The sequence below is a fragment of the Anas acuta genome, chromosome 9 (genome assembly GCF_963932015.1).
Source record: "Anas acuta chromosome 9, bAnaAcu1.1, whole genome shotgun sequence".
NCBI lineage: Eukaryota > Metazoa > Chordata > Aves > Anseriformes > Anatidae > Anas > Anas acuta.
Window position 1 is genome coordinate 5,574,089 of NC_088987.1, and position 24,674 is coordinate 5,598,762.

The 24,674-nt window shown below is 41.1% G+C and overlaps 1 protein-coding gene and 1 long non-coding RNA gene across 2 annotated transcripts in view; one reads left to right on the forward strand and one right to left on the reverse strand.

Annotated features, from left to right (window-relative positions):
* The window catches only part of SPATA16 (spermatogenesis associated 16), a 78,698-nt gene that overhangs the window by 36,305 nt on the left and 17,719 nt on the right, over window positions 1-24,674 (reverse strand). Inside the window, exons 4-5 of the mRNA XM_068692489.1 lie at window positions 14,915-15,004; window positions 3,388-3,472 (exon numbers count right to left, since the gene is read on the reverse strand). Of these exons, the coding sequence (XP_068548590.1) occupies window positions 3,388-3,472; window positions 14,915-15,004 (175 nt within the window). The remainder of the gene's footprint in view (window positions 1-3,387; window positions 3,473-14,914; window positions 15,005-24,674) is intronic.
* Window positions 8,704-23,336, forward strand: LOC137861293 (uncharacterized). The gene is made up of 2 exons (XR_011099526.1): window positions 8,704-8,791; window positions 21,550-23,336. It is a non-coding gene; the product is annotated as an uncharacterized lncRNA (long non-coding RNA).

Genomic DNA, 24,674 nt, shown 5'->3' on the forward strand with positions numbered 1-24,674 from the left:
TAAATCTTCTGTTATTAAGCTATTTAAATGAGGATTTGATAATGTTCTCAAAAACAGTCTCAGCTTTGCCTCTCTTGGCACTGATGCATGAAGGTTGGGTAAAATTCTGTGGCGTTTTTATGCAGAAAGTCAGATAATTCATCAGCACGAGCCCATCTGGCCTTAAAAATCTGACAGTACAAGCCTTGTGGTGTGTCTAAGAGGAGGTACACAGTCACAGGGAACAGATCACTGCTGAAGAAGAAACGCGTAAGAGTTAATAATGAGGAGGGGAGAGATTTGGGGATTCTTTAAGAAGAGTGTTGAAGAAATAGGGCTCTTGGCGGTTGATGTCAGGGATAGAAGGAGTTCAAAGGAAAGTATAAAACCAAAATCAGGAGAAGTAAACCAAAGGAGATACAAGATAAAGACTGCTCTGAGCATGAGAAATAGATCAAGAGAGAAAAATAGTGATTTAGAAGTAGGATAAATAATAAAGAACTTCACAGATGTGAATTAAGGGCCTGAAGTTTTTCCAAAAAAGAAGTCAGTTGAAGGATTTGAGTGGCCTGTATGATGTTTTGAAGCTATGAAAGAAGTAGAAGGCAGGCTGTGAGGAGGAAAAGCCTTTTCCAGCAATGAAAAAAATAATGAAGAAACAAAAGTAGTCAATGACACACCAGAAGATTATATATATGACCAACTGATCAAAGCACAGAATGACAAATCTCTTCTAAAAATCTTTCTTCGGAAAAGTAAAAAACAAATGGTCCTGTTCACCATCTATTTCCTTCCTCCTCAGAAAATTTTGCTCACAGTTGTGAGCTAATGTGAGTGAGCTCTGGGGCAGAGGAGTAGTTAGCAAGAAAAGCGTGCATCAATAGCTGTTGCTTTGGTTACAAAGGCACATGAGCATGTATAGTCGTGACAAGTTATTTTCAGCTTTACAACATGAAATAGAGAGAATATTAATAAAAAAGATTATGTTACCTCTGCTTGGTCTCTCTGTGGTGGAAAGTCCCAGCGCAGTGTCACGTGCTATATCATACTGCATAATTGTTGCTGTGTGCACTAATGTCATTGAAGTCACCCCTGATACTGAATGCAGAGAATTCATCAGCTCAGGAAGGAGAAGGTTGCTAGTGGTGCTGGGGATATATCTTCACGAACAGTGTTTCTTAAGTGCTAGCTATTAACTTGAGTGGGAGCGGTACTGGGCACCCAGCTGCCTATACTGCGTGTGTGTCAGCATATAGATATTGCTGAATCCTTAGCATAGCCCACGCTAAAGCACACGCACAAAAGGCACAAAATTGTGGAGCAATCTCTGTTTCCCTGTGAAAATCAAGCATGGTGGGAGATCAAACAAAAGGTTAGATCACAACTGACATTTCAAAGCTTCTGTAGCCAAAGATGACAGCAGCTCAGGTTCAGGCAAAAGGTGGAGAAGTGGTAACATGGGCACAGGCAGTGTGGTGGTGCCTCTCGGTATCATGGTGGTCCAGGGAAACCCATGCATGAAGTCTCCATCAGGATCAGAAATGAACAGTGAGCTGGGGACTAAAGCAGAGATGAACCAGAGCCCTATCACTGCCAAAATCCTTTGGCCCTTGCTGTCTGTAAGATGTTGTTAATGGCTGGAAGCAATTCAGTTGCCCCACTTTTGGTCTGGTTCATTCCTATCTTAGCCCAACCACAGCTTCTGGTTTACACTCTACGAGGAGGCACTGTGATGAGTCTTGCCCTTCATGCCATTTTTTTGGCCCTGTTACCTAGCAGGACAGACTGAACCCCTGGGGGAGAGGACAGCTACGACAGCTTCTTCTTTAAAGGCTTGTTCTTTGAAGCTTCATGTCCATGACATCAAGAAGAGGAGTCAATGGATACCAGTGTTAAGAGACAAAAAAAGATATTCCATTCGAAGAAATGACCCTTTCATAAAACCTGTTTGTGAACTCAAGATTTTAAACGAGTCTGACCCAGTGGGGAAAAATTCAAACTGTTCTGTACAGAAGAAATTCTCTGCTGGAAAGCATATAAGAAAGTTCACAGGCACTGCAAACACTAGCCCAGTGGGTAATTCTCTGAATGAGATGCACTTTGCACTCACAGCAGTACTGAAATTCAGCAGCTCCCAAGACTGAGATTTATTCCATTTTACCAATAAGAATGCAACTAATAATAGTTTTAAAAAGGAAGAATTTACCATGTGATTGAAGGTAAAAGATCAGATTTTGATCTTTATTACCCTGGCTTATGCCAGATGTATTTTGCACCACTTCACATAAAGTACAACAAAGACTAGCCCTTTTGTTGTCATAGATGTTCTCACAGAATAAACACCAAATAAATGGAATCAGAATCAGACTCTGAAATTTTAACCCAAGGGGTATTAACCGTTTTTGCCCTGTCACCAAAGTAACTTGCACAGGACCTCCTCCCAGTCACAGAAGGCAGCCCGTGAAACCGTGCCTCGAGAGCCACCTTTGAGGGCAGAGCCACGGTGAGGTGGAGGAAGGTTGTACAGGGCTGAAACGGCTCTGAGGCGAGGCATGTGGGGCTGTGAGGACAGGGAACTCCCCAGACAGTTACCGGCAGCCCACGAATTGCCTTGGTCTGGGACTGTGTGTGTTTTTGTGGGTGCCTGCCCGCACTGCCATGAGGCTGGGCCTACACTGCCATGAGGCTGGGCCAGGTCCTCCCTGTGAAGCTGACTGGTCTTCCACTGCTGCAGGCCTCAAGGGCTGGGAACCATCGGCACTGACAAGCTCCTGCAGCACAGACAGCAGAGGATTTAGCGTACGTTTACCTCCAGGTGTGTGAGAGCTCTCCTCAGAGCCGAGGGGGGTACCCTTAAATTTGTGCTGATGTGGCTGAACTGCTATATCAAGTAAGTATCACTCAAGAGACAAGTCTCATTGAAGTCAATGGTCTACTCCCCACATAAGTAATCTTTGTAGAACTGGGGTTGTACCTAGCTATCCTTCACAGAGCACTTTAGGTTTCTCTGAGACCATTTGTTACAGTCATTTTTTCCTCCCCTTCCGGTTGAAGAGTTTGGAAAGGTGTCAGAGGATTAGTATCATGCAAATTGTAAAAGGAAAGTGTCACTAAGGTAGGAAGACTTCACAAAAAAATAGCTTTGGGGACCATACAGTATCCAGAATTAAATTTTATAGCAGTCCATAAAATTGAAGTATGAGCCAAGGGTTAACAACCTTGAATTTTGCCCTTAAAATTAGTCCAAGAAAATCTACTTCATTATAAATACGGTAGTACTATATAGTGTCCTGTTGATTGATATGCCCAAGAGCTACCTTTGTCGGCAGTCTTTTAAGCAGTAATCCTTCATTTTGGTCTTAATAGTGAGATGGGCACCTCCCTCCTCATTGGGCTATCAATTTTTACCTGCCAATACAGTTTGATGAGCTTGCTTATATGCTGTTCAGTGCCTCCTGTCAGCCAGTACATATAGTCAGCAATCATGGCACTCCTGATGACAAAAGCAGAATAAATGAATGTATAAGGAGAGAAGGATGTATATAGCAATATTTAAAGGAGTTAATATTAAAAGAGTGTAACATGAAGTTTGTATCAAAAGATTACAGATAACTCTCAGACTTTGTCCAACTTTAAAACAATCATTAGTAAGCATTTTCAGATAGTTAAACTATCTGCAAGCGAACAACCCTGCACTTTTAAAATCTTTTTTCAATATTTTAGTCTGAGCAACTATTTAATGACTGCTCAACAATGTTGTAGTCTGGCTTTTCATTTTTTTTTCTTAAAGTATTTGTGGTTGAAATGTCTTATATGCAAGTACATTTTTTTTGTACAATAGCATCAACATGTGTAATACCTCATAGCTTGGCAGCCTGAGGATATCTGTGTCTCTGGCAAATTCAGACTTAGTTCACCTCTGATTAAACTTTATCTTAAGAAAAACCCCAAACCCAAAGTAATCAGCTATCTTGCTACCTAATTGAGTATGCTTTAGTACTCCCACTGTCTGTTGCAATCATTGCATTACTTTTTCTAGACTGAGGGATATTAAAAACTATTGTGCAATGGATATTAATGCAGAGTCTTAACAGACTTCAGAAAATCAGTTTGCTTTTATGGCTGCCTCTCTACACTGCTCTCCGTTCCCATTCCTCTAGAGATTCCAAATCCAATTAAATGTGACTAGATGTAATTCCAAATTGTCACTTTAGTCAATTAAACATATAATAATCTTGTGTACCTAATTACTAGCACTGAAAGTTTATTTGTTGATGTAGTGCTATCAATGTGTACTTCTGCATGTTCCCCTTATCATTGCCTATATATTAATTGTGCTTTGACATTACTGTAAATTGAATTTGAAATTTCCCCCTAGTTAAAAGTATCTCACAAACAGTAATCCCAATCCTGTTGTAATACCCTTTCAGAATGTACTTTCCAAGTCTGTATTATGTTCTTAATGAGATATAACCAAAAATACACGGATTTAACAATAAACATTTCAAAGCAGGCCCAGTATCAGGGGGTAACATATTGTTACAAACAGGAACTAAATCTTCCTTAGATGTTAGTGTACAGCTCCCACCAATTTCACTGGGAGAAAAGCAATTCAGTAGGATCCATGGATTTCTGCATAAGGACTGGATTTAGCCATAAGCCTTATCCAACGCTCATTCAAATCACTGGCAAAAATCCTCCTGATTGCACTAGAACAAAGAGCAGTTTCTAATTGAACATTGTTAGCCCAGCCGGCACAGAGTGAACAAAGGATGAAATCCTCATTGCGCTGGAAATTGCTGGCAAAACTCTTATTGCCTCCAAACAGAGGAGAATTCCTAATCCCAGGAATGACATACAAGTATCCTACGGATGAAATAGAGAAGGTGAGCGAAGTACCCAGCACTGTGTGCCCAACCCACTGTAAGGTTTTGAGAAGAGCTGTCCACTGTCTCCTGAGACCCAACAGGGAAATAAACATATAGCACAAAAAGGGAGGAATACTTTGAAGGAATCTGCCAAGTTACTTTGTATTATTGTGCCTGTGGTCTACTAGAGGTGTTCTTCAAAGGTTCCAGCTCCTGTGACAGTGGCGTTTACTGGCACCATAGTCTCTACCAGTGTATGTGAGTGGTGGTGGCCTCCTGTGGCTGCCTTGGAAGGAAGACGTGACTTTCAATCTAAATTTAGAGCAATTCTCTACTCCTAGAGCCTGGTATTTTTTGGAGTCAAATGACTTTTGCAAACGGTCATTTACAAATTGGTATCCTATAGATTTATTGTCCTCAAAACTACTGTCATTTGAGAGATTAAAACTGGTATATCCTTAACCCTGAGTATCACCATCTCACACGGCAGTAGTGCTGCCATGGGTTGAATGCAACCAGCTGGATGCAGACACTCGCAGTGTAATTTTCCACCCCTACTGCAGGCCGTGGTCTGGTGACGTCCTGCTGACAAGACACCACAAGGCTCAGTTTGTGAGCTCCCACTCCTCTGTGGTAATAGTGCTTTCTTTCCCCAGCTTGGTACCACTTTCAGTGGAGGTGTCAGCAGAGCTCTGGAAAAATCTGGAATCACTTCCTAGACAAGTCACTCCATCTTTCTGTTTCCCAGTATCATCTGTAAAATGAAGACTATCATATTTGACTGATTTGCCTATTTGGTGTGCGAGACCTCCTGGCACAAGCTCTCTCTTACTAATTCTTCGTAGCGTGCTCAGCACAATGTCACTCTGATCATGGCAGAGGTCTCTAGGTACTGCTGCACTTCAGACAAATGCCTTTCCTCTTTATTCTTCCTTCTTAATTTGCTCTTATTTAAATAATCAGAATTACACTTACATTTCAGGCATTCGTGTTTAGTTTTTAAACATCTGCTTTTATCCCTGCTGGATTTCTCTTGTACCACCATGCATTACACCATGAACAGCAAGACACATACATAAAAATGCTCTGAGCCTTTCGAGCACTTCCATCCCAATTTCACTTCTCAGTTCCTCGGTCATCAGGGAGCACACACAGGTCAGGACCAATGCTTGCTACTGTGACCTCGGGGCTTACGAGGGACTTAAAAAATTCCACTTTCAAAAGAAACATAAGCATTAAGGCTGTATGTGGATGGCCTACGTCCAACCCCAAATATGCCTAAGCCAGAGGGTTTTCTTTAATGGCCTCTGAGGCTTGATTCACAGAGTCAAAGTGACACATGAGATAGGGAATTATGAATTCCCTGACACAGGTGAAATAATGCTGGCTGAATATGGTTATAAGGCTGGCATTGGGAAATATTTAGGGACCTCAGCACTGAGAGAGAAACCAAAGGACTGATTGAGGTATCTAGGCAGGTGAAAAGCCTGGTTCCAGTGAAGTACGCAAAGGCATGAAGCACAGAACTTGGTCCCCAGGTCCCAGCAAGTACCTATCCATTTGGCCCACTGAAATCCAGGTCACAATGACTTTCAGTAAGGGATGTGCGAGCCCACACTCTGAAAACAAGATTTCAGTAAAATATTCATTAAGGAAATACTATACTATTTATGAAATTATTGTTTAGGGTCCTCAGCCAGTGATGGAGCTCATTAACATATTTTTCTTCGTCCTTATTCAGAATGAAAGCCTATTGCATGCGTATATCTAAAGACATCTTGATCATACTTTTTTTTTTTTTTTTTTTAATGTCTGTATGTGTAATGACATTTCAGCATTTCAGCAAAGCTGAAAATCCTTCCTTCAATTATATGACTATCTGGAGGTTTCCTTCTTCACGTGGAAGATTCTTCTTTATTTAAAAATAGACTCATTTGTCATATTTTTTTACACTATAAAATGCAATGCTTCCATTTCCTTCAGTGTGCTAAGGAAGAAGAGAGAAATTTGCTTTTCCAAAACTGAGACAAAAATACCAAAAAACGAGGGATGAAATTCAAACTGATTCTGAAGGTTCCCTTCTTATGTCCGATGAAATTTTCCAGGAAACAGTTAAAAAATTCAGTTGAAATAGTCACTGTTCCAGGTAACTCTGCAATTAAGATTATTCGTGCCCTTTCTGTTCGTGTGTATGTATCAATCTCTTCTTGTTTGGTATTACACTTTCACCTATGCTAAATACTTGCTGTGTCTATTAAAAAAATAAAAGTTTGAAATTTCAGCTTGCACATTGAATACAGTGGTCCAAAGTACAGACTGATAAAATACTGAATATAGGTCAACAGGGGAATCTGTGATGACTAAACTGGCCATCCACTGTGAATTAGAGTCAATTTTAGAAGTAAAATTATAGGTCAAATGAAGCATACAAAAGTCTGTAACATATTGAGGGAGTGCATTCCTTTTAAAGGTTTATGAGGATAATATATGTCTTGAGAATGAAGCTGGGTTGCTTTAGACAGGTTACTGCTACTCCATACCTAAAAAGCGCCATATGGTGTGTACAGTAGAGGATGTGTAGGATTATTTCCCCTCCCTAACAGGAATTTGGGAAGAGCAGAAAGCTCTTCCAATGCATTAACAGATTCACAGGAACCGAATGAGGGACTGCTCCTGCCCTGTTACTATATCAATATTGTGTATTAAATGTGAGTTGTAATGTTACCAAATATGGCTGGTGTATAAAATATATATGGATTAGGATAGTATAGGCACAACCAAATTAGCATTTTTGTCATCTTCTGCAATTTTTGGCATCACAGATCCTAGGGATGTGGGCACTTGTGAAGAGCTGGGCAGTAAGAGGCTGTGGCCTCGGTCAGTTGGCGTCTGCTGATTTTGTGTGCAGATTTTGGACTGGTGAAATTGGCCTGCAACAGACCTCACTCTGATTTGTACCTCTCAAACGTTCAACTTTGAACTTTCCAGTGTACCAGAAACACAAGGTGCAAAAGAAAGGGAAAACAGCTCCCATGTATGTCATACAATGCATTTTTTCTGGATGAAATGCCATCTTTTATTTTTACAGTTTTGAAATATACTGATTGAAATCTAACAGCAAAGACCAGATACATGCATTCTCTTTCTACACAACCACTTCAAGTGATATTCAGAAATATTGACCTCTTGTTTACAGAACCCAAACACTTAGAGCTACCAAGCCCATCTGTGTTAATGTAGTAAACCTGGATCAAAAGGTGCCTTGCTAAATCTGCTCAATCTGGCCACTTGGTGGTGCAGAACAATAAGATATATTTCCATATGTGCAAGTGAACAGCACACCACAGATCTCAAACTGTCTTCCTCAGCCCATCTGCAGAAATGTATAGGCCTTATAATAAAAGCGTCAAAGGTGGCTTTTGCTGCCTGACAGCTGCTGACACTAACAGCGAGTGTGCAGCCAAATCCTTCGCAGCGGCCATGCAAGTCTGTGACAAGAAAATGGATGGTGCGGATGCTGTTCTGGAATGCACCAAAGTGTCATGTTTCCAAAGAAGACAAGAAATTAGCATTGTTGCTAAACAGATGTGTGCTCGTTTACCACTGTAATCACTGGAAAAACATAAGGGCAAGGCTCAAGGTCAGCTCCTTGAGCTCCCCCTGAGCTTCTCAGAAAGGAAGGGAACCCTGAGGGGGAGAGAAGCTCTCTGCAGATGTAGGGGCCTTAGGAATAATCACAGCCTATGCACGTTACAGTGACTTTCACACTTCTATGCTATTCAGCCCCAATTGCTGCTCAGATCAGGAGGCTGATAAGTGGCAGATAATTACCTTTGCTCCCTACTTCAAGTGATCTCACCTGGTCTGCAGTAAGTGGTACTAATAGAAGGCCTCAGCCAGTGCCGTGTGGCTTTGGTAGTGTGCAGAGCTACTGTCTGGAAGTGGTAAGTGTATCTGTTCTCCCCCACCACTCCTTTCTGATTTAACAGGAACTTTAATGTTCCTGTTAAGATTGTTTATGATACACCTGGATATTTGAGATCCATCTTGTATCTCAGGCTTAGCATTAGAATATAGAAGAAAATAAACAACTATTCTGGATAACTTTTTCTTATCTTTTTCTGGGATTAGAAAGGGAAAATGATGTTTATAGCTGGAATAAGAATAAAGTAGTTATTGTACTGCAATTATCCCATTTGAATAGTGGACAATAATAGCAGTTATTTTTTAGACATCTCTCTATATCTTAAATAAATGTAAGGTTGTTACTTTGAGGTTTATGGGGATACATGAAAACCATTAGATGAGAGATAAACAGAACTATAGAATATTGAGCAGGAAGGAAACTAGTGGTGTGAGGATTGACCTATCCGTGCTCTTGCCCCCAAATGGAGCAAAACCTGTTGTGGCAATCCCTCTGCTATCTATGTGGAATGCCTTAACATTGCTAATGCCTTCAGGTAACTAACTAAAATTCCCTTTTAAACATTTTACCAGTGAACCTTAAATGTGTTGTGGAGCTGCTATAAAACTCTGTCCTGCCAAACCCTTCCAGGTTGGCAATGGAGTATGCTAGCTGTCTTTGCTGAAGTCTCTGGGTCACTAGCCCACTGCTAAAAGAAGAAATGTTTCCTGCAAGGAAAACGACACCTGCATTTGTAATATATTTATTACAAGTATCATTATCTGTCTGGTGGCTGTGTGCAGGTAACAACTTTCTGTATTGTCTTGAGCTTCCTGTACCGTGATAATGGATGTTTCCTATTTAAGGGCAGCTGCCATGTAAAGACACAGAGGATGCTTTTCCTCAGCTCACATCTGCAAAACTGTCCAAAACGTGGGGAAATGAGAGGTCTTTTAAAATGGTGGGGCATGCTCAAGACAACAGGGTGCTAAGCCCAGCAAGATCTCATGCTGTCTGTGACTGGACACGAAACAAGCAGCAGTGAGCATGGGCATGCTGCACAGATCACTGGAGCTGTGGAGGCCCTGATGCTGCGGCAGCTTCATGGTAGAGACGTTTTGGGAAGGGATGGGGTAACTGGGATGAATTGCTTAATGGCAGAAGTACAATGAAAGTTTGAGGGACAAGGACTCTGCTTGTTCCGCGCTCTAGCTGGTGCTCTGCTCTCGTGTATCTCTTTGCACCTCATGCTCCCTGGTTTGGGGATGTGCCTTGAGCTGTTGTCAGTGTTTGTATTTACTTCTAACAGGCGGCAGTGATCGTGGAAAAACTGGTGTGGAGGCTTCCTCCTGTCCCTGATATGACTGCCTGCCTGAGCACACTGTTGTTTGACACCTGGACAGTCTCAAGTGATAAAGAATAATGTGCGCGGTGCAGAAATAACGGCCAGTAATTCTAGACAGAGGCTAACCTCATATGTTGGTGTCAAATTAAATAATAGGCAGTGTGGGCTTTCCTTTGGGCTTTGACTGATCCCAGCGCTTGTCAAAGCCGCTTTCCTAGACACAATTTATGAGGTGTGCCATTTGCAATGTCACCCTGGGGACACGGCCTGCCACGAATCCCACGGGACAGCTCGGGTGGCTCGGTGTGGGGACAACCGGACCCAGTTCCCTGCTGACCCCTGGCCCAGGGGCACTGCCTGTGCAGTGCCCTGGCCAGCAGTGGAGGTTCCCTTCTCCTCAACAGAGCTGCTGAGGGTGGCCGTGGGGGGTTCGCTGCTGCCTGACCCTACACAGCCACATGTGGGGCACCTGCCATTGCTGGGGCCTGTGCTGAGCCCACCTGCCCCAGCAGTGAGAGTCCCCTCCGTGCTGGTGTTTCTATGACAACCAATGTTTTTCTCTTTTTATAGAATTTCCCTTTTGTTTATTTCCATTGAGGAAAAGTAGAAACAATTAGGATGGGGAAGGAATATGAACTTTCCCCTCTTCCAAGAGCAGGCCCAGGCAGGGTTGAAAGGTGGGCCTGCTCCATCAGCTTGCATCCACAGCATGGGGTGGGCTTTTGTGCCACCACTGGCTCTGTGAAGAGAAGCTGAATATTCAACTAACCTGAACTGTGAAGCTTTTGTGAAGAGAAGCTGAATATACCAACTAACCCGAACTGTGCAGCTTTACCTGCTGCCTTCTCCATTCTGACTGAAACGGCCCCTGGATTCACGCAGAGGGCTGAGGTCTGCTCCTGGCAGACCTGGTTTGCTTTACAGCTGGTGGGATTACCTAGGCTTTCTTGAATAGGAATGTCAAAAAGCTGAGTCAGCCATGCTGCAGCTATTCAGATCCTAAAGCTCCTTCCTCCTTAAGGATTGCTTACCCCTACTCTGTGCAGTCAGATGAAGATGAGTTGTTTGTTCTGGCAGAGGGACAGACAGTCTGTTTTCCCCTACATGTATACAACTAATTTCAAGTCACTAGTGTTCTAGCTGGTGATAAAAGAGCTATCTTAAGCTTTTCACAGAACACAGTGACACTGTTAAATCAGCACAGCGATTTGATTAGCAGAAAGATGAGAGCTATACGGCTTAATGATAAAAAGGGGCAAAATCCCTTCTGTAGTTTAAACTTCAGATTCAAAGCAAATAGGCAGTCAGCTTTTTCTGTGAGTTACGAATCTTCACCTTACCACTGTTTCAGTGTCAGCAATAGGCTGCACTATCTGAGTGAGAAAGAAAAATTGCTTTCATGCCTTGTTGCTCATCTGGTCAGACCTCTCACTGCAGATGTGTGACAGGCAGCTGTGGGGTCACAGCCCACCAGGCTTGGGGACTTGGAGATCGTGCAGGCTCCGATGCCTCCTTCTCCAGGAGCTTTGAGGGTCACCCTTGAGTGTTTGTCCCCTTTCTAGCACTGTAACCCTTGAAAACATCCTGTGGTTTGGCTCCTCTGTCCTTGGAACTAGTATGGACTTCCCAGGCTGTTCTGTGGCTTGCATGTCCCCTTGCACATACACATCCTTTGTCTCATCTTTCCCTAAGGAAGCTGACTCCACATCCCCAGGAAGGTGGGGCCCCCTCAGCCTTCTCCAAGAGCCTTTTCTCTTCTTTGTTAGAGAAGTGAGCCCAGAACCCTTTTCTGAACTTTCCATTCTGGTTATTAAGTGGTTTTCTGATCAGCTGTGACTCTGTCTCCCTTGCCAGGGTACTTTCGGTAGCTGCTATCGAGGATGATCCTGAGCCTAAATGCCTTGTAATGTCTAAAACTTCTAGGTAACTTCCAGACTAAATTTATGTATAATGAATTTATGCCCATTTGTTCAAAGGCCAAGACGGTCTTTCAGCTGAAATAGGTTTGCTCCCTTCTGAGGTTTAAATCTTTACTGTGCTTGTCAAGAGCAGTCTCTGAACAATAGAGGATAAATATATTTACTAGCTGACACCTCAGTGAAAGTGGCTGCACCACTTCAGAATTCATCATTTGCAGATGCTCTGACCCCACATGGTGCTTCTAAGACTGCTTTACGATGCCAAATGGCCTTAGGCTGCACTCTATGTGGTAGCACCCTATTACAGTACTACCCTGAAGGATCGCTATGCAGTCAACAAAATTCAGGAGTGATCCAGATGTGGGCATATCAGTTGCCTTATACTAACTCACATGTCCTTGCATTCAAACTCCTTCATGCGCTTTCTGTGGGCTGACAAGCACTAGTGAAAGTTACACACAGAGAAACTTGGGAGATGCTTAAATTACAGTTGACCTTACTCTAGCTTTTGACTTTCTCTGAACCAAATAATTTGGTCTGGTATATCCTCAGAGATGAAGTCTCAGGGGATCTCAGCTTGATAGGTAGGCTGAGTTAAATGTCATTATCTGTGCTGTTAGTGCCAAGCAGCACTGTTTACAACCAACCCCTCCTGTTCACATACCCATACGGCGTTCTGGGTGTATTTAACAGGGTATACAGTGATTTAAACACATGCTGGGGATAGAAAAGCAAGGAATACTCAAATAGCAAGCAGAAATAAATGACAGGTTATGATGATAAAAACCAAGTTCATATTTCCAGAAAATGCAACCAAATGTCTGCTTGCTGCAGTCTGTAATGGGTGGAGTGCATGCTGCATCTCTAATGGGGTTTGACTAAGACCAGTGACTCCAATGAGATGCCATAAGTGGTGCTAAGCTTAGTTTAACACAACCTGCAAAAGCAGCTCCGCACAGTTGCTATAACACTATGTTAAACTAGGCTAAACTCTGAATGCTGCTATAGTCGCTGCTTTTTGGAACCGCTCTGGATTCAGTCTGTCAGAATGTTCCTCTCCTTTACAGAATACATAATCTCATTTAAAATCATCTAGTTTCCTGAAAGCATCTCAATATGGGGAAAAAAAGGCTGACACAGATCCCTCTTGCCTGCTGATGTAGTAAACTTACTGATTGCTTATCTGCAGTAACACCATCCACAATTTTCTTCATTTTTGAAATCATATTTATGAACGCCTTGGTTCATATTGTCTTCTTAAATATAGGCATTTTAAGGCATTTCTTCTGAAATACCAGTTTCTGAAAATGTGTTTTTTTTAACTTTTTTTTTTTTTTTAAATCATCAACCTGACTTCAAGGGGAAAACAAACACCAACCAACATACAAACAAAACAAAATCTTCTTGTATTTCACCTGTCAGGATACTAGTGAACTTCTGGGTTTGACAGCATCCTGAACAGGATTCCCTCCCTATCTGTCACAAAACAACATACTGGACTAACACCACCCTAAAATGTCTGTCTGATCAGTGGACCTCAGCTGCTGATGACTGTAGGTAACAATTTCTCTCTGAATCAACACCACAACAAGTTTTTTTGGGAAGAAGAGACCCTGATCAGTGCTATATAAAAGGAGACCTGGGAAATATCATAATGCTAGAGTGTTTTTGAACAAAATGTTTCTATTCCTTAGTTTGAAAGATGTTTGTTTGAGAAGTGAGGCTTTTTTCTTCTTTCTTTTTTTTTTTCCTAAAAAAAAATACAGTAAGTGAAATATTCCAGGTTAATCTGAGTTAGTATTTCCGAAGAAATTAGCAAAAATTTAATTGTCTTGGAGAACTGATTTCTTCTCTTCCTGGCATGTGAAATCCAGTGCATTTCACTTCGACACGCTCTTGATGCTGTCCCACAGAAGGAAACTGTTTGTCCCTGTTTTTTTTTTTTTGCCTTTTTTTTTTGGCTGGAGTCCAGCACAGAAAATTGGTGTTCATCTTCCCAAATCCTTTCTGCAACTCTGCTTTGATAAAGTGTCTTTCCACTTCTCATTCAAACTGTTTTCCTGCTATTTTAATAGCTTCAGAGTTCTACCACTAGCATGTATCTTAAATGATAAGCAATGTAACCCTTTTAGTCTCTTGCCTAATTTGCGATGACTGTTCTGCCATTAGTTAGCTAATGATTTGCAAAATATTTTTGTGCTATACCTTGTGGTCTTCAGCTGAACAGTCCTCTGTAAGTATCTAATGTTAGTAGTAATGATGATACATAGCAAGCTGCCATTGCATTTCCCTGTGCATTTCTTTCATTTAAGCATGTTCAGTGGTTTAAAAACTTCTGTTGCGTGTTGGAACTTTCAGTTTTTGGCAGTGTAATGCACGCATGCAAGCAGAGCTTCCTCTTGCAGAATTTTCTCCTGCCAGCAGTTTCTGTTCACACCAGCAGTCTCATCAGCTGCACCCAGGCTAAATTTTGCAGCATATCACAGTGTACATTGAGATCTTGATTTTTTTTTTTTTTTTAAATCTGTTCGGAACACTTGAGCTTCTGCCCAAGGTACAGGGAAAGCAGGAAGTAGAAGATGCTTGTATGCATGTAGCTCTTGCCCCAGTGTAGCCCCCCCCCCCTGCCCAGTGTAGCCCAGGGACCTGACAAGGGCTCACCACTACACCTGAGAGTAAGTACCTCTATATGTGTTAGTCTAACCGCAACCAGGGACATAATTGGGATTATTCATGTTACTCTGACTGGGAGGATTGGAGCTCTGCTGCATGTGAGATCGTATACACAAAGCTCCCACTGACTTTTAAAAGCCTGGGTATATGATGATAACCTTACTACTGAGAGCTGGAATGAAAGAGATGTGGAGAAACCATTATAAATCCACAAGTGCCAGAGTACCTTGCAGCTTCGGAGTATCTCTCTAAACACCTAAACACGGCAGCTTGACGCAGGTGATTCCGGAAATAGGCTGGGTTCAGAAAAATGCTCCTTTAAAAGATAGGAGAGATGGGCAAGTTTAGATCTCAAATTCTTAAATCATTAAAAAGCCACTAATAAACTATGACTAAGATGAATCCAGTATATACTGCTACACATCTCAACAGTCACTCTGTATGCCTCGAATGTAATATGAACTATCATTTTCTCTCTTGACAACTGTGACAACAAGCATTATTAAAATTTTTATTGAGGTTATATTTATAAATGCAGTTTCATTAGGGTTTTGTGTATTGTTATGGAAACACTTTTAAAAAAAGTTCATGTTGTAATATGCTATATTGCCTTTAGCTTGAGCATAACATAAGTAAAAGTGCCACACTAAAACTTCTTGTTGACCCCCTACCTTCAGAAACACGAGTGGAATTTATGTGGCCTGTCTTCTTGGAACCACAATGCATTTACAATTAATTTTAATGCTAACTTAGATTTTTAAATATTTTCAGTATCAATGATAGGCTCTGTGTGGGTGGACCCTCAGCATGCTTCTTATACCCTTAAATTTAGCAGATGCAATTCCAGGTGTAACAAATGATAGGCTTTAAGCTAATAACAGAAAAGGCTGTAGGGGTAAAAATAGCATAAGCCAAGTGGTTAGATTGGCAGGCAGGGTATCCTTTTGGTATAAGCAGGGGAAGGGCAAGCATGACAGCTCCATCTACATCTAATTAGTTCCACTCATGAGATCTCTGACATGTGACCACTTCTCTGGTCTGCACTTTTCCCAGAGTTTGGAGAAAAAGGTGCATAAAGCATGTTCTGGGATGCAACATTAAATATTTGTCATTATTTACTTGTTTTATAAGTATTTAATAACAGCTTACCACATCAACAAAGAGATTGATGCTTTGCCTTCTATTACAAAGATGACTTGTATGTTCCCTTAAACAAAACATCTCCAGGAACAGTGCTTAAAGCTGTCTGAAGCTTAGTTGTTTTGGATTCCAGTGCCTTCAAGTGCTACCTGTGGTTTGTGCACAGCTTGTGCAGAACTGAAGGAAGCGCAGATCTTGGTGATGGGAGGCACGTTACTTTTAGTGCACTAAAATCTAGCATACAGAACAGCACTGGATGTTAACCCACTTATGTTAACGGGGTAAATGAGTCACTCCTGTCAGTAACAAAACAATAATAGCAACAGCAAACAGGCCGGTTCTCAGCCAAATATGGTTCAGGTGTGAAGTTCAGAAAATACTAATGGTCACCAAAACTTAACCAAAAAGAAATTGTCAAAAGATCAAATACTACTAGCATTTAATGATTCGACCAAGGCAGTAATGCCTTACTTAGGTGACAACTGGTACTTCTGCAAGCTATTTTAAAGGAGATTATTGCTGCTGTAAACTGTAGTCAACAGTTGATAATAGTAATATTGATTTTTTTTCTTTTTTTCTTCAAGTTAGCGGTTCTACCACAGCCAGGCAATAGCACTATGAGGGCAAAAATTAAAAAATCAATAATTCCCTGGTAGTTAGCAACACATTTTCCTGTAAGTCTTTGAGCAGGATGTACTGTGATAGGCTTATAATAAATATAGAACTGTAGCAGATTTTCAAAGAATTAGGTATCAGATCTCTGCTTTCCATCTTGATTTCTTACTAGTCTGAGAAAGATGAACTGCTTCTCTTGACCTATAAATTCTATCCTGAAAAATATAGCATGCTCTAATAGCTTGAGCAAACATCAGAAAGCTACCTTTGACTATATGGCAGTCTACTAGGTTCTCTGGAGCCTATACATTAGAAATGATTTCTGCTGACTTCTTTCTGATGACTTCTCTACCCAAAAGGAGTTTCTTGCTGTACCAATACAGCTCCAGTTTAGCAGCCTTTATGTAGAACCGTGCCAATTAATGCCACACGTGCACAAAAATTGTGCAGTTTTCCCTTTGGCATTTAAATCTGACTCTGACATACTTCAGATGCTTTTGGTGTAAAGGAAAAAACAGTGAAAATAAGAAGCAAAGGAATTATACAAACAAAGGTTAAGAGGAAAACCCTAATTCCAGGAAGTTCTCCTTCAAATCGAAGCAGATGGAGGACCCATCTGGCCAGGCAGCAATGTGCCAGGCTGTGCATACTGAGAACAAGTCCGTGCTCCAAGATCCACCTCCAGCCATGGGCAGTCTCAATACTAGGCTGGTTAATCCAGTAATTAATTAGGAGGGATGTGCTTCAAGAGGGAGGCTTGACAGAAGAATGAGGTAGGTAGGAAGGCAGCGGACACACCGGCTGCCGCTCACAGGACAATCTCTGTGCATGGTGGTTTGTGCCGTGAGCAGAAGCATCGGTCCTTTGGTCTTCCAACTCGTGTGCCTCTCAGGGATCTTCAGGTAGAAAAAGTCACTTCAATAGGAAACATCTGAAAATGGACAGCTCTTATTCTGCACAAATAGAATTCCTAATCCACAAAACTGCAAATAAAGTCACTACATCTGAAGATTAAAACTTGTGTTCTTGCCAGGTTTGCCCCCCATCTGTCAAATGACTAGGTTAAAGTAAACTTGAAATAGATTTTCATTTATTTTTCATCTTCACTGTAATCCAAAGACTGCCCTGTTAAAAGCCTTTCGTAAATCATTTGGTCAGTTTTTCTCAACAAAACAGTCCTTAAGTAATGCTGTATATCAGCCTCTTTTTTGACATTTTCATTTTTTCATCTTGACATCTTCTCTTAAAAATAATAGTGTTTGTCCTATTATCTTTCTTCTAACTGAAAGGAGTGGGGGGAGAGGAAAGCATCAACTCTCTCCCCATCATAACAATTGGAGTATGTGAATCAAAGATGCACATATTAGTCTGTGGCTTTCTCTCTCCAGGTGTTTCTTTCAATCTTACTGCCCAGTATTAGGGAAACAGGTATGGCAAGAAACTCAGATCACTACATAAAAACTGGCTGCTGGAAATCACATTGCCTTTTCTCTAAGGTATACATTGTCTGTTGAAGTCCTTCCCAAATGCAACGGGGATTTAACTCTAATCTGACTGACATGAAAAAGTGCCTCTACTACAATCCACTGCATCATTTGTACTTGGCCTTTATAGGCCAAGAAAAAGTCAGCAAGATGATTCTATAGATGAAGCAGGTGAAAAAATACACTTCACTACTGAAGCAGATAACTCATTTTTCTTGCTAGTACTGGAAGTAAAAGCTAGCTTGTTAGTAGAGGTGCGAGATGTTATTTGTTAAATTAGAGTGACAGAGGCTTTTTCCTTTTCTTAGTTGTCCATGTCATCTTTCAATACGATGTGGTCTTCTGTACAAATACATTTTAATAGTCAATTGTAAGTGAGTATTAGAGAGGAATTAAGTGATTTGCCAGAAATAAAAATTCAGTGCTAAAGCAGTATATGTGTCTGTGCAGAGACACATAGTGCACTGCTGTGCCGACTGCTCTTGTGTTGCATGTCCACGTGTCGCTGGTACAGTGACTGTACAAATGGAGGTGCTGAGGCATTCACCACAGCATTAATACAACGTCAGCACAAGTAACATGTCAAACAGTACTCAGCAGAACCATGTATTCACTTGCTGTAGACTAATACAATGCTTTTATCTTCAGTGAATACTGTCAATCAGTAGAGCTGGTGATCCAGCCCCAATATGCTTACAGATGAACCTGACAAATCCTGGCTGCTGTACAATTAGATTGAAGCTCAACTTTCTTCTCCCTTGTTTCATCTACATGGCAGGTAGCATATTATCTGTAGTGTAGTACTACTCTTACAGCTGTTTGCGTCTGCCGTGCTCTGTTCTGTGATCCCAAGGGCTGGATAACCAGCTGGTTTAAGAGTTCAGCTCTACTACAGACAAATTCCTGAACTTACAGTAGCCAGGAATTGACCTCACCCTATTTCCCTGCACTTTGTGTGTGTGTGCAGCTACGTTGGGATTTGGGAGGTTTTATTTGGGGAGCCTCTGGCAGTGCATTTCCTTGCAGCCAACTTTCTATTCTCACTCAGTTTTCTTCTGGTGGTTTCAGTGCTATCATGCAGTAATGAGCAAAGGGAGAAGAAGCGTGGCTGCGGTGAGGAGAGCCATGTGAAGGAGGCTCTCATGAGGATATTTGAAGGAGGTAGGGCCTTTCTCCTAAGCTTCTTCTCAGTCTCTCAGTGGCCGGACATGTTCAGACCTGTGGGCCCAGAGGGATGTTTTCTTCCCAGCACCACCAATGCCTGGCTGTGACTGTGCCCACCCTGCCTTGTGCCCAGGAACCTCTTTCCCCGGTGCGAGTGGAAAGCACCCTTCCCTCCTTGCCCTGCCCTGTCCACCCCATTTGAAGGAGTGATGAGCAAAACCAGAAAACAGCAGTTATATAGAGAAACAAGCTGGAGGACAAAGGGGCAGGACCACACAGCTGATGTAGTTATAGGGGTGGCTATGCTGAAGAATAGAGTTTGAGGCAAGCCTGGCAGTGAACAGGATGGGTCTTTTTGGTGGTAATCTGATAATTCATTAGGAATCCCATCTGATACAGTCATCACCACTGAACTAACCAGCAGCTACAAACAGAGGCAGGAAAGGTTTTACCAGACTTATGTGGTAAGACGGGACCTCTGATGGTGAAGAAGGACATCTGACCTGTCTGTACAGTCAGATTATTTTTTTTTTGTACAACCAAACAGAAATAAGTGCAGTTATGGCACCTACAGGCAAAAACCTTCAGTGCACAGAAGAAATCTCATGAAGTTTTCATACTTGAACAGATAGAAAGGGAGGAAATGAGGGATCCCAATAAAGCTTTCACACACACACAACACCTTTTCACTGCCACTAAAGTGAAATATAACTGCCATGCTAAAAGGTTTTGCAGCAGCTATTTGCTTTGAATTGCAAGCATAAGATAAATGTGCTATGCAGGTCTCGATTCCTCGGCTGTGAAGGTAGTAAAAAGGAGAATGTTCTCCTGTCCAGAACAAAAAGATATTTAGGAAAAACATGTTTCAAAGCTCCTAACGCATCTAAACGCAAGCAGAGATAGTCTGCATTCCCTGTCATGTTTGTACAACATGTTCCTAGCTATACAAATGCCATTTTCTTTTCTTGACCACCTTCTGATTGCTGCTGTGCATCTCAGAATTTATAAAACAGTTTGGTGTTGCTAGACTCTTCCTTCCAAGAGGAACCATATTTCTTGCAGGGCAAGAATAAGTAGGATCCCACCACACATTGTGTAGATAAATGTTCTTGCAATGTAACATTATCGAAGTCAAGGGGAATATAGCCTTTGACCTCAATGAAAAAAGACTCAGCACATGAAATAGGAACTATGCTGCTCATATAACTGACCTAGAAATAACAAAGGATTGAGAGTTGAAATCAGAGAATGCAGACAAATTAATTAAAAAAAAACCATGAAGTTGAAGTACATGGAAATATTTGAAATGTGGTATGGGAAAGAATTATTTTTTAAGCGTACTTCTGGTTTATATTATCCAGAGAATCTCAATGGAATAGCTTTGTATTAATAATATCTCATCTATTATGTATATTGCAATATGCCTAACACAATTGCTGAAGTAATTAGATGCTGCTAATTCTTCTCTTTCTCTTCCCTTTTCTGAGGAGGTAAAGTGATTAGGAGAGTAGTTTAGAGCAAAGTATACATTACATTACAGGCTTCCCACAGATTAGCAGCATCAGCCGTTATGTTTCTTCTTTTTATACTTTTACAGATTTTATAAAATCTGTGCTTTTCTTAAATTCTTCTTCTTTCTCTTTTTTAATGCCCACTGACTACATTGTATCGTGGCATCGTTGCATTATTTATTTTTTATTACTTAATATTTCACCAGGATTGCATTGTTCTACATACTTTAATACAGTCCTGTTTAAAGCTGTGAAACAAGGAAGATAGGGAATTAAGAAATAGCTGATTAATTCAGAGTTTGCAGACTAAAAATTCAGTAATCTGGATTAAAGAGTCCTGATTTATCCTGTCTATAATTCAAGGACCAAGTTTTGAGGTTCATTTTTTTTCTGACAGATGTTGCATAAAGCCTGATGGTTAATAATTAGTTTAAACCTTCTAAGACTGTTTGAAAAGTCATTGGGAAAAATGTAGAGGATTTAGAATCAAATCCGCAAGGCTTGTGCTGCACGAGGGTTTTTTCTTTTTTTCCCCACTGTGCCTCCCTAAGAGATTCCCTCTGTTAAGTCATCACTAAAGCAATCGTGCACTACTTAACAGAGGTGCTATTTTCTACTTCATGTGTCTCCCTATGAATTGTGCAAGAGGCATTAGAGAGCTCTGCCTTCTATCGAACACATAAAAAGGCAGAGCAGGAAAAGCTTCACAGATTTATTACATTCCCTATGCATTGCCTTTCTGGAAGGGAGGGAGAATACTGGCAGTGGGTCAGAGCTGTGAAGCAGCCTAAAAGGATACAGGAAAATCTTGCTAATCCCCAAAGAATTTTGAAGAGCTCCATGCAGCATCCTTCATGATAATGAACTCAATTTTCAGGCATTACTTAGAGGCAGTGTTAGTGAAATACATTGCAGTGCCTAATTCCTCACCCTTACATGACTTCCAGGTGGAGTTTGTGGGGAGAAAGGCAAGGAATGAACCCTGGGGATGTCCTGGCTGGAGGCTGGTTGCAAATGTCCTTCATGGGGGCACTTCCCAGAGCACCTCCCACCACCAGCTGTGGACTTCTGATGGTGTGATGGCAGGATCATTGGGATGAGTTGTGGCAGGCAGCCCTGTTCCCTGGCTGAGCAGCTTATTTCCAGAGGAAATGGCACCAGCAACCGGGAAAGGAGCGATCAGATGTGGGCAGAGATGAATCAAAATGCTTTTTATCACTTGCTGCTGGGAGGATGATGTTAACATCAACATCTTCTAGTCTTTAATCCATATACAGGATCTCTGTGAACATCAGTCTATGGTGACGGAACTGGATCAAGCTACGTGTCTATCATTCTTCAAATCTTGTGTGCCATGAGGACCATAACAGCTGAGGAAGCAGAAGTATAGCAGGGAAAATCATGTTTCCAATAGAAAGGTTCTCTGCTTTTTTCCCCATGTGCAAACAGCGAGTCACATGTGTCAATGAAGATTAATTTTAGATTGCTTGGAGGTGTAAAAAAAAAAAAAAAAGCAAAATAAACAAAGAAACCATAAGGGTATATAGAGTCTCATCGAAAAAGTCATGTATATCATGTTTTGAAGGATCCTCCGTCTTCAGTTGTCTTGGAGTTCAGCATTGCTCTCTCCAATTTTGAACAAAATTGAATCTTAACAGTTGCCGAGCTGTGTACGTGATGCACCGCAGGTTGTTTTTCCACATGGCAACTGCAGCTTTATGGATTCCTCTGTTGGGCCTGGCCCTCTGAAGAGCAGACATAAATGAGGGACTGCTCTGCTGAAATGTTATGCTCTGCTTCAAGATTACTCTCATTTGGGGCAAAAATTCAACCACTGGCATTAGGCTGAGCAATATAAAGCCTAAGTACTAATCTGAGGTTTCTTAGTCAGTTCTTGACTTCTCAGACCTTCACTGTTTCACCATCTGCTATAATTGAAAATTGCCTTCTGCAACCAAAGGGAAAATCTAATTTCTCAGCAAGCCATATGGGGTTATTAAGATCATTAAACCCTGGTATGCCATAATGCCTGGGCCAAAAGGACCACAGGGCATGTAAATATTGTGTGATTCATTTTATAGCTTCAGACTGCAAGTTAGGAATTGTTTTGATGGCTATCCTTATGATGAAAAGTGGTGGTCAAGTATGTTACCACAGATGTTGTTTGGTGAGGTCAACCCATAGCACGTTTCTTCAGAGCTGTGACAGATAAGTGCTTTTAATAGTTTGGTTGCAAAGAATAAATATTTTATATGTGCCTGACAAATATTTAGAACCCAAGCAGTATTGTCAAGTGGGCCAGCGATGCTAAAGGCAGTCTCACATTTTGATATTAAGAAACCTGAGGACACAGTTGCCGGTTTTCAGGTGAACCCAGACTTTGCTCCTCAAACAGGATCTCTATAGAAGGATTCTATCATCTAGCTGATGACAGAAAATGTACTGCCTTTCCTTTTTTTAAGAATGGGAAAGCTATCCCCATGCAGATGCTTGTTCTTGAACATTTTTATAACTGTGCTGCTGGAATTTTCCTCTAGTTACTTGTGGTATTTCATAAGATTCCTTCCAAGCAAAAACCGCTTATATATATTTGATACAACTATGTATGAGAATATTAAAGCTGATTTTTGGTTAATAAAGCTTCAGAAATGAATGCAGGAGCTGTGAAATTTACATGAAATTAAAGAAAGAATAGTTCAGTAAATGCAAATAAATGCAGAAATGAATATTTTAATTTGGATTCATGATTAATACCAAAGGATTACCAGCAAACCATTAAAATGTAGTGATGACATAAAAACTCAATGGGAATAAAAATCCTATATATACTATTTAACTGATGGCAGTAAGCTATTTTTAGTAGGAGAGCTGAGAGTAATTTATTTATTCTTTTTGAAAAATATAGCTGTTGATTATATTTCAGGTTTTGTCTTCATGTAAATGACATCTCAGAATAGTTTTTACTGGCATACTCTGTGTATTAGTTCCTGCATTTTACAGTGTAACAGACATGGTCATTAGATTTATTCCCATTCTGCAAGTTATTAAATGAATTATATTGAAGACAGGCATTACTGATTGCCACTTTTCTTTGTGCTATGTAACGAAATGTTAAGTACAGATTGTTATAATTATGTGTAAGAAAAGAAGAATGAAATTTTTTTCCCTCCTTGGATTGCCAGTGATCCCCATCTGACTGCATTTATTTTCACTGTAGATCATGGTTTCTGGGTTTCTGTAGGTCAAGGTTTCTGTTTTAGTACCAAAGCATGTCAAGATAGGTTTTAGTTTCCATAGCACTGCTATCACTACCTCTTCTCATTCTAGCATTCTTGGAAATCACAGTTAGGAAAAGAGATCATTATTACCATTTATCCAGATGTTGCAGTCCAGTCAAACCTTGTCTCTCTTTCTCTCTCTTTTTTTTTTTTTTTTCTCCCTAGCATGGTCTTTGAGAAGCCATGAAAAAATGTGGTTGTTTTTTAGTGTGTATAAGGAGCGTGTGTTTTTAACAGGAATCTCTCAGTTTTCCCCACTTCCTATGCTTTGGGTCCCCTAACAGACTACTCCACCTGAAAAGAATATGGGCTGTGTGCCTGATAGATGTGCCCTGGAGGGCACCTTCTGTGCCCCAACTACTCATGGGCATTCAGGACATCAACCCAGCATGGTCCTTGGAGCTAGTCTGAAGATGCACCACAAGTTGCCTATAGGCCTCAGGTAGGCTTCATAGACAAAAAGTGCTTGGGAAAGGGGTAGAAATGAGTGTAGAAGAGAGATGAAGACCTCGTCATTATGTCAGGATTCTCAGGTTTTCATGGCTTTGTTTGCTTGTAGATAAACGAACCTGCTGCCGTGATGGCATCACATTGCTATTCCAGTACATTGTTCTTTGCCACTGTCTCCTGTGAATTAGGCATAAGCATGTGGTTCCTCTTTTGGTGTAACTACTCTTTTGTACTTGCATTCATTTGAGATGATTGTGTGAGAAAACTCACCCTGCGCTAATTGCAGTGTCCATCCTAATACATCTTGTACAAGGGAAGAAATGAACAGAGACCTCAGTAATGAA